Source organism: Panicum virgatum, chromosome 2K (assembly GCF_016808335.1).
Source record: "Panicum virgatum strain AP13 chromosome 2K, P.virgatum_v5, whole genome shotgun sequence".
Classification (NCBI taxonomy): domain Eukaryota; kingdom Viridiplantae; phylum Streptophyta; class Magnoliopsida; order Poales; family Poaceae; genus Panicum; species Panicum virgatum.
In genome coordinates, this window is record NC_053137.1 from 11,295,839 (window position 1) to 11,305,233 (window position 9,395).

A 9,395-nucleotide genomic window follows, 5' to 3' on the forward strand; every position below is an offset into this window, starting at 1 on the left:
TGTAGGACGCCATCATTTAACAGGTTTACCGAATATATCGAAAAAATGTTAACACTTCTTTTATATAAGAGATTACTTATCGATGAGGAACAGAGGTTTTATGTTTCTTTATTATAAAATTATCCTTAAAATCCTTTTACTCTGTAGGCAGAATATTTCGCGTTAGAGTAAAAGAACCATGTCGTCTTTAATTAACATGAGACTCTAATGTAGAAGCAAATTGAGGCAGATCCAAAATGCAAGCATTTAAAAACGAGGGAGACATGACATGCTATTTTCTTAGTGAAAGCTGAAAAGTATTCAAATTCTTTCAAAATTCGAAGTTCAAAGTTTGGACCGAGAGCTGACTCCATGTAAAAAGTGTAACGGCCCTCCAATGGTTTTAGACCCGGCGAGATTTTAGTGGGCTTGAAACCCAAGCCAGATCCGGCCCAATGAACTCGCACCATTTTCACGGGGGCCCCACCGCCCTGGAATTCCGAAATTTGAAATTCCCACCTCCCCACCGCCTTTCCGGCTTTTCGCTCCACCCCTCCTCCCTGCCCCCAGCGATGCCGCCGGCGACGACTCCCCGCGGCGGTGGAGGGCGGGTGCCCCCCGCCGGCGACACTCGGAGCCCGGCTAAGCGGCCCCGCGACTCAGACGACTCCGGCTCCGACGGCGACTCCGATTCGGACTGCGACGGGGGCCTCGTCAGGTACCGCCTCGGGCCTCCCCTCTCCCATGCACATCCTCGCGTTCTGGGATGTTCCTCCTCTCGATTCGGCCCGTTGGGTGACGAGCGGCCTTGATCCCTTCACTCCATGGCCTGATTTTCGATATTTCGTGTCATGCGCGCGGCGGCAGCGACTTGAGGGAGATCGTGTGCCTGCTGCGGCTCATCAAGGGCGGGGCCAACAGGGACGGGCAGAAGATGTGCGAGCAGATCATCGCCAGGTGAGTCTCCACCCGGGAGGGCTTCGGATTTCCTCGACTTGGTGATATTGCAGTGCCGCATAGTTTGTGGTCTGATTCTTCTTCCTAGTACTGGTCTTGTGATGGCCTGCTGGATTTTGCTGTTATGAGTTTTCCTGTTCCTTCTATGGAAATCAAGATAGCTATCCTTTTATGCATTCGCAACACTTCAAAATACTTGTAGACAACAGAGGTACGAGATAAGATGCTTGTAGAGTCTCAGTCGTAAGATTGAGTTTATATATGGGATTGATCATATTTTTCCTCATTCTACTGGGTACGCTAACTGCACGAACTGTTCAGATTTGATAATATGCCTTTCATCTGTATGACTAGAGTTTTGTTGTTAATTCGTTTTCTTAATGTGTAGTGTCGCAGCGGATATTCAGACTATGCTAGAAGAAACCCAGCTGAAATTTGAGATGGAAAGGTATTTTGCTCGTGAGAAAATTTGTGTTCCATAAACTCTACTCTTCTTGGAGTGTAAAAAGGTGTCTAATCTTGGCAGTTAGTTGGAGCACTGAAACCTGTTGCAGAGAGCTAAATAAAAATATTCACCTTCACTGAACACACTAATCTGTGTTCCTATTTACACATGCAGGCAGAATTTGTTGAAAGTACTGTCGAACACTTCCAAAGAGGTATTCATACATAATTGTCTGTGTGGGTATTATTTTGTATTAAAATGACATGAGGTTTGTACTTCAGCAGTGTGAGAATTCACTGAATGAAGAGTACAGCAAGTTTCAAGAAACATATGATATGTTTTGTAGAGAAAAGGATGCACACATGCAAACTTTCAGAGGTAGGTCAAATAAGAGCTAGCTGCCGTTTGTGATGGTTGCTTCTCACTGATTTCTTCATTAATGTATCAAGTGAGCCTCTTTTTTCCTTTCTAAGAAACTAGTATGGAGTAGTATCTACGTCTACTCCAGGATGCTCATTTTGTCATTGTATATTGAATTTAGAGGACACTTTTGAATGAACCTGTGTGCTTGGTTGCTACTTATCTGGATGAATTAATTCTGTGCCTATAGAGAGCATGATTTGGCTAAAAGATCAGCCTATCAACTGAAATCTGTATATGTTATGTGCAGCCCTGTTCTCAGAAGTTGAAGTTGAGAAGAAGAAATTGCTTGAGCAGTACGAACATCATAGTAAGTAATTGGACCATTTGGCAATTTTGTGCATGGACTGTTATTTACCTGACTAGCATTCTTTCAAACAGAGAAGACGGAGACCACCATGTTATCAGAACTTGACAAAACATTCTCAGAGAAGATAACATATGCAGAACAATCTGTCAGAAGGATGAAGAAGGTAATATCTTGCTCATTATGTACATCTGCGTGCTCCTATTACGCCATATCTTCCCTTGGCAATCCAAATTTCCTGAGTCTGGATTCCAGTAGTGACTGCACATTTCAATTTCATGGCTTTGTTACGCAGGATGACAAGTCTTTTATCATCTTTCGCAAGTCTATTGGCTCATTTCTTGAGTGTGGCTCGGATGATGATTTTGACCTTGACGACGAGTGAAGCCACTACTAGAATAGACAGTAAATGGAACATAATTTCTTCGTTACTTCTTGGCCTTTGATTCTTTTTCTGTGCAGATTTATTATACTTCAGTAGTATGCAGTTTGTAATCCCATTGTATTAGCTTGCCCAGATGAGTTTGTTGCATCAACCTGATCGTTGAGATTCAGTAATCAAAGAATAAATCGCAATTCTGGATTTGGTCTGGACTCTGGAGCTTGTTGCATATGTACAGACGGGAAATGCAATCGTGTCATTTTTCCACTTTGAAAGCAGAGGGGCTGCCCAACAATGACTGGGAAACGCTCTGGATTTTTAGGACTTGACAGTTGACACCATATTATCACACTTATATCTAGCCTACCCCAACTTGCTTGGGATTAAAAGGCTTTGTTGTTGTATATGTGCCCCCCCCCCCCCCCCCCCCCCCCCAAAATCCTGAATCGTCACTGCCACCGGATAAAATGCAAATGCTTAATACTGGTGTGAACAACCTAACCTTTGATTGGAACATAGCAAAGTATGATGTTCCAATGCAAAAACAAAATTATTATTCAACACAAACAAAACTGACATAGATGTTGAATCAGCCCAGTGAAAACATATAATACTCAATGTATGTATTCGGTAATTTGAGCAATCATGTTTTCCTTTACATCTAAGCATCATCAACAGGTTATTCAATGCTAAATGTAGAGAAAAAGGCAAGGCAGCTATATCTCCTGCATGTAGTCCACACCGTGAATATGTAGCAAACTATGTAAGATCGACACCAGCAGCTCTACAAACATTAAACGGACTTCAACCAGATCCTAAAATTGCATTCCAAGGTTTGAAAAATCCTCCAAACAAATACGCTCCAAGGTCAAAACAGGTCCATGTACACCCACCGCCTTCAATACACTTCATCAAAATTGAGGTTATAAATGCGAGTAAGATGATTAAGCCAGCCAGTCATAATGACGCCATCTATACTTTCAAGCTTCCTGTAATGAAAATTCAGGTTGTCCTGCTGATGCTTTGCAAGCAATGCTTCCTCATGCAGTTGATTCTACAAGGATTCAACAAAATAAATAACATAACCACAATGCATAAAGAAAGGAACTAAAAGATACATCACATGCAAGGACTGATGCAACTGACATAACAGTCTTTTATTCAAATCTTACTTCTGTAAAATTCTGAAGTATGAATTTTAGGGAGATGTTCATATTTATATTCTTCTTTGAGACAGAATTATAGCTATTCAAGTTCATAGAATTTGGAAGTAAGGGTCATAGAATTACTGCCAACAAGACCAAGATTTTACCTTGATTAATGCTAAATTTTCCACCTCATGTCTCTTGGACATCAACTTAAACCTTCTGACATCATGAAAATCAGGATCTGTGGGGCCCACCCAACAGAATTCTAACTTTCTACCAGGTTTCTGTGGACGGTCATTGAACATTACTGCTGTGGCTCGCTTCACCCTCACAGGCCTTGGCATCCCGGACATCATGAACGGGAACTCATCTAGCATGTTGACCACATATTCAGCATCCTTCTCAGTTTCCATTTCTACTAATGCAGATTGAGGAATATCAAATGGAACAGTGTAGTTGGTCAGAAAATTGACATTTTTTACATTCCCAAATTGGTTCAAAGCCATCTTTATGACTGCATCTGTAGCCAGGAGAGACAAGTTATCAAGGTATACAGTTCTCTTAACCTTCTCCTCAAACTCTTTATACTCTTTTGTGGCCTCCAAGAATGCAGCACTGGTACTTTGTTCCACATCCGGGCTAGCAGAGGTAGAAAGTTTCATTCTAGAAGGGTTGTGGCTGGTGCCAGTAGCATGTACCGCAGATGTGCGCAGCTTTTTGCTAGATTTCTTGTCATTAGCTGGATCAGCTGGTCTTCTGCTTGGGGCACAGTTTATAGCCTCAGTAGACAGCTTCGCAGTGGCAGTGTTCTTTCTAGCTTCTTCGAATAGGTTATTCCCCAGAGTGTTGCCATTTGCCTCCTCACCCTTCACTGCAGATGTTGTCACATTTTTCCTTGAGTTGTTGATCTTAGCCTCTATAGTTACCCCCTTGCTCGAAGAATTGCTGTTTGTCTCACAGAGCAACCTCTTGCTCGGGATGATGCAGCTGCAGTTGTTCTTTTCCACTTTGCTAATGATTGATTTGTTCTTGCTTGGGGTATTGCTGATAGCTCCTATGTATGATTCCTTCCTTGGCATATTGCTGCTGTCCTCAAGAGGCAGCCCCTTGTTTATGATGAATTTGTTTCCCTCTTCACACAGCTCCTTTCTTTCAGGGTAACTGAATTCCTCTTTAACCTGCACTTCAGTGGCAGTTGTCAGGTTCAGACTCGAGACAATCAAATTAGGCTCTTCAGGTAGTGTGCTGTTTGACATAGTTGTGATCAGACAGTTGCTGTTTGCCTCTTGACACTGTCCTTCTCCTATGTCTTTGCTGCATACCTCCTCAGCCTTCACTTTATTGTCCACAAAGGTCGTGCTTGGGGTGTTTTCATCAGTATGTTCAGATACTTTTTTAGCCGGGTGGATTTTAGTATCCTCAGGTACTACTGTGCTCATGGTCTGAACACCCTCAGCTAACCTCTTTCTCGGTGGCAGGCGTATACGAATTTTGTTCCCAGGTGGGGCAATTTTCCTGGCACTGGTGTCCTTGCTGGCTTCAGCAGCCAGGTTTTTGGATGTGGCTATTTCCTTGGCACACAACATCCTCCTGCAGTTTGTGAATTGAAATGATATAAATGTAAAATAATGCAAATAACAACAATATTTTTCAGGCTAGATGCAGAAGCCAAGAAGGTCCCTTTTGACTTATCAAATATGACAGGAAGTCTGACAACCTAAACAGCTAGCACAGAATGCACTCTAAGCTAGTCATCACGCACCAGCAAGATATCATCTTCAAACAAAATAACAATAAGCATCAACAAGGAAGCACATATGATTTTTCGATGATACCAACCAGATTCATACAAAACAAACGTGATGGTAGCAGCACCAGGCTGGTCAAACATGTCAGCCAGTCCTATTCTGAACAAATAACCTATTGGACGATGTGTATCTATATCAGTATCAATTGCCAACATGGTTGGGAGGGCATCCTTTCTGGTTCTGTGCAATTAAATAACAAGATACTAGGATTTGGATTGATTAGCTGCCACCCTAAAGTACTGAGATAAAACCGTTTTGTGCAACAAATCAGGCTAGGCCTGGTAAAATATTCAGCATAAGCAACCTGAAATACTCCAATTTAATAACTAAATCAACAGGGTTTCATAGTGTTAGCAAGGAAAAGTAAAATAATGACTGTTCGGTTAGTTAAACATCACTTGTAATCATAATACAGATGAACATTGCAGGAACTGAATTTTCTAAAGCTGCACAAACACTTCCTAACTTGGTGGAACCATCATGTGATGGGACCTAATGTGTCCTGCAGAAATTTTTCTAAAGCAAAAAACTATCCAGTCACCTACTCCTACGGATGAATAAAGCAGTGATGATGAGACATCAGAGGCCCGCGCCACTTTCACAGCAACAAGTATGTTTGCCACACAAATTCAGCAGCTACCCTTTTTGTTCATTTCGCAAAATCGAATCCAAATTTCACAAGCTATCGCCCGCTAGAAGTACACCGATCCCCGACATCCGATTCCGCGAAACCCCCGCCAGGCCCGCAGGAGCCCATGGGCTCCGAGGTTTTGACGAGCCACCGCTCCCGGGACAGAAATGCAGATTATCTCAGCGGAGGCAAAACCCTAAACCCCAATCGGCGCACGGACCGGGAACCGCGCCCCGCCCCCGCGCGGAAGCGTCCGTGGAGCCCCCGGAGCAGCAACCCTACCCCCGATCGTCGCCGCGGCGCACGGAATTGGACGCGGATTGAATGCGCGGCAGGTAGGGGGATGTGCGGGGACGAGGGCTTACCCTGGAATCGCCGCGGTGGGGGAGGAGGAGGGGAAGTGGTCGCTGCGGGAACGAGACATCTCGGGAGCCGCGTCGGGGGCGGCCAAGGGCAGCGGCGGAGGCGGAGCCGCGGAGGGAGGCAGCCCATGCTTCCGCCCGGCCGCCAATGCTGTGAGCTGCTGCTGCTTGCCCGATAGCGATAGGAGGAAGTGGGCGGAGGCTGCAGACAGGTGGGGCCGGGGCCCACAGCGCAGTGACCTGAGGGAGGTGAACGGGAGAGGGAGGCCGCTCGTTCGCGGACACGATCCATTTGTTTCTTTCTTTCTTTTTCCGACGGAAATCCAGCTGTAAAATCTCCTCGAATTCAGGTCCGTTCAAATTATAACTCACTTAACTTTTGTAACCTCAAATTTGATTACTCATCTGATTCAAAATAGTTATATAAACATAATCAAATTTAAGTCATTTTTGAAAAACTTTTATTAATAAAGAAGGCCACATCAAAAGAAGAGATATTTTGCATAAATTTTTTAATACAATAAATAGTCAAATTTGGATAAAAAAAGGTAAAAGAACTATAATTCAGAATGGAGTGAGTAGCATATATATGATTCAGACAAGTTCGTCATAATTAGATTCTTTTTTGCGAAACATTAAAATTAGATAATATGTCACGATACGAATGCGAAATAAAACACACTTTCAACCAAATTTAAAACCTTGTAATGAGTCTAATGACATGACATGGCAACCCAAAATTTACCATACCACATCACAAACAAGCCCCTCATCAAGCTTTTGTACGTGAAAAGCCAAAAATTTGAAACTTCACTCTAGGGGCCAGTACTATTACTTCACACTCGCACGCACATTCTGTCCCTCCCTCCAGACACGATACATTGCATTTGCGCGTCCAACGTTTCATGGCAGAAGAGCCACGGCAAGGATCGCTCCGACAAGCCCCCAAGCCACCGGAGAAGAAGAGTGCCCAAGGCCGGCCCTGCTCGCCGCGGCGCTGCGGTGGTGGCTCCTGGCGTTGAGGTTCCGGGGGTCTACGGCCCCCGCGCCGCCCTGCTCCGGCGTGCCGCCGCTCGTGTGCCCGCCGCTGTGGCTGCTGTACCCGTGCCCATGGCCTGCTGAGCTCCTCACCGTGACCCGCTCGGCGCCGCCTGCTGCTGCTGCTGCACACGTCAGAGCTCACCACTGAGTTTCAGGCTTTCAGCTCACGGATAATGAAACTGGATTCCTTTCTTAAAAAAAAACAAATTGGATTCTTTTTTAAGCAATTTTCGCTATTTTTTTGTGTTGGCTGATCAGATCATCAGGTATCAAAGTACTATATCTTATCCGCGTGAATAGTACAACGATGCCGTAAAGAATTGGTGCGCGATCGCTTTCTGATGAGATGATGAGGCGCCAGGAACGAATATGAGTATCCTTAACGTGATGTGTGTGCATCCTGTCGAAATGCAGGGAATCATATCTTTTTCCCCTACACATGGACAGGGCGGACCGACAGAGCCTATGTGACAGAGAAAGGGGAGGGGGCTTCCGATCTGCGTTTGAACACCTCACTGTCCTCACATCAGCCGCAGCGTCCAAGAAATGTTTCATTTGTTCTCTTCTTCGTCCGGTTGCTATCTGGAGTTGCACAAAGCCCCATTATTCAGAGCCACAGTTTTTTTTAGGATGTTATTTGCTATTTCCTTTGGTGTATAAAGTTGTGAAATCTTTCCTCTCTTCAGAAACAACGAGGTGTTTTCTGAAGTAATCAGTATCAGGTGTTGTCTCAACTTCTTTGATGTATTGTTATCGCTGTCCTTAAGATTGAGCTCTTTTAGCTTGATATGCAGACATCATTTAACCGGGATTCTAGCATAGGGTGAAACGAAAACAGTGGGTCACATATGTAGCAAAATCCACATGTTTAACTTCCATGGTATGACTAATACTACACAGATACTTTGGGGTTAAAATTTCAGCACCATATCACTGAAATTATCTATGATGCAACAGTTACCCGTCCACAGGACTACAACAGCACTTCATATTAATTACTTGTGTTATTCCATAGAGCAGACCACTTCACTGTAGTACTTGTTAAACAAAGCATATGTGTTTTTAGAAGGTGGAATAAAACAAAACCCAGCCTCTGCATAAACAAAGCACATGCATGCAGTTGTTCACATGCTTCACTAGTTGCAAGCAATTGGCCAAAGTTGTGGTGTACTGCTGTATAATAGCGTCCCAGTTTACAGTTCAGCTGGAGGTATTTTATTAGCAAAACATAAGTGCGTTAATTTTCTATATTATGATGCAAGGCCAGCCATGCTTTGGGCACAGTCCTGAATAACTGGGGGGAAAAGCATATTTAAAGCTTCAGGAGTGAGCAAAGGCATTGTCTCTTTTGAACTGTCTACTTATGTTTCTACTAAACCACCTTTGTCAGGTTCAACTGAAGTTTTTTTTTTACTTAAATTCAAACCCAAAAACACTGGTACTGTAAAAACACAAGGAAGACAAACTAGAATTCAGTTCAAATTCTTAGTCTGAGATAAGCCGAACCGCGTACCTGTTGTGTCCCCAGCATCTGCAGGCTGAGCTCCATGGACAACTGAAACAACGAGCAAGAGGAGGAGCAGGGAGATGAAGAGGGAGGGTTTCTTGGAGCTCGCCATGGCTGTGCTGCAAGGACGACCAACAGACCAAGACCACGAACTGCAGCTAACTCTCTGCACCGCTCACTTATATCCGTCCTGAGAGGGTGGTAGAATAAGTTCCTCAGGGAGCTTTCCACGTGGTCCTTCCAAAGCTGGTCACACCCACGCTATTGTTTATCCCCTTGTTTGTTTGATTACCTTTTGTAACAGCCAGCACTAACAAATGTCTTCCTTGATTTTATATTGGTTAGTGTTATCATTAGCTCTTCTAATTCAGCAACAAAACAACCAAAGTGGGTATTCAATGGTTTTGT

At 44.0% G+C, this 9,395-nt stretch overlaps 3 protein-coding genes across 5 annotated transcripts; 1 reads left to right on the forward strand and 2 right to left on the reverse strand.

The window, feature by feature from the left end:
* The first annotated feature begins 519 nt into the window (after positions 1–519).
* LOC120695904 (centrosomal protein of 152 kDa-like) lies at positions 520–2,698 on the forward strand. Of its 3 annotated transcripts, none has more exons than XM_039979110.1 (8): positions 520–697; positions 847–936; positions 1,325–1,384; positions 1,556–1,595; positions 1,663–1,759; positions 2,052–2,111; positions 2,183–2,274; positions 2,404–2,698. In XM_039979110.1, exons 1-8 carry the CDS (start codon positions 552–554, stop codon positions 2,491–2,493), a joined length of 675 nt encoding a protein of 224 aa, XP_039835044.1. In that variant the 5' UTR covers positions 520–551; the 3' UTR covers positions 2,494–2,698. The 3 variants fall into 3 exon arrangements, with proteins under 3 accessions (XP_039835044.1, XP_039835045.1, XP_039835043.1); XM_039979111.1 differs by having other exon boundaries at positions 1,666–1,759; XM_039979109.1 differs by having other exon boundaries at positions 2,183–2,698.
* A 376-nt stretch (positions 2,699–3,074) lies between these two features.
* On the reverse strand, positions 3,075–6,608 carry LOC120666251. Its single transcript, XM_039946052.1, has 3 exons — positions 6,443–6,608; positions 3,803–5,228; positions 3,075–3,544 (listed from the first exon to the last, which is right to left on the reverse strand). The coding sequence occupies exons 1-3, from the start codon at positions 6,499–6,501 to the stop codon at positions 3,389–3,391; spliced, it is 1,641 nt and encodes a 546-aa protein (XP_039801986.1). The 5' UTR covers positions 6,502–6,608; the 3' UTR covers positions 3,075–3,388.
* A 434-nt stretch (positions 6,609–7,042) lies between these two features.
* LOC120666258 lies at positions 7,043–9,161 on the reverse strand. The gene is made up of 2 exons (XM_039946063.1): positions 8,994–9,161; positions 7,043–7,602 (listed from the first exon to the last, which is right to left on the reverse strand). The coding sequence occupies exons 1-2, from the start codon at positions 9,097–9,099 to the stop codon at positions 7,343–7,345; spliced, it is 366 nt and encodes a 121-aa protein (XP_039801997.1). The 5' UTR covers positions 9,100–9,161; the 3' UTR covers positions 7,043–7,342.
* Positions 9,162–9,395: the final 234 nt, after the last annotated feature.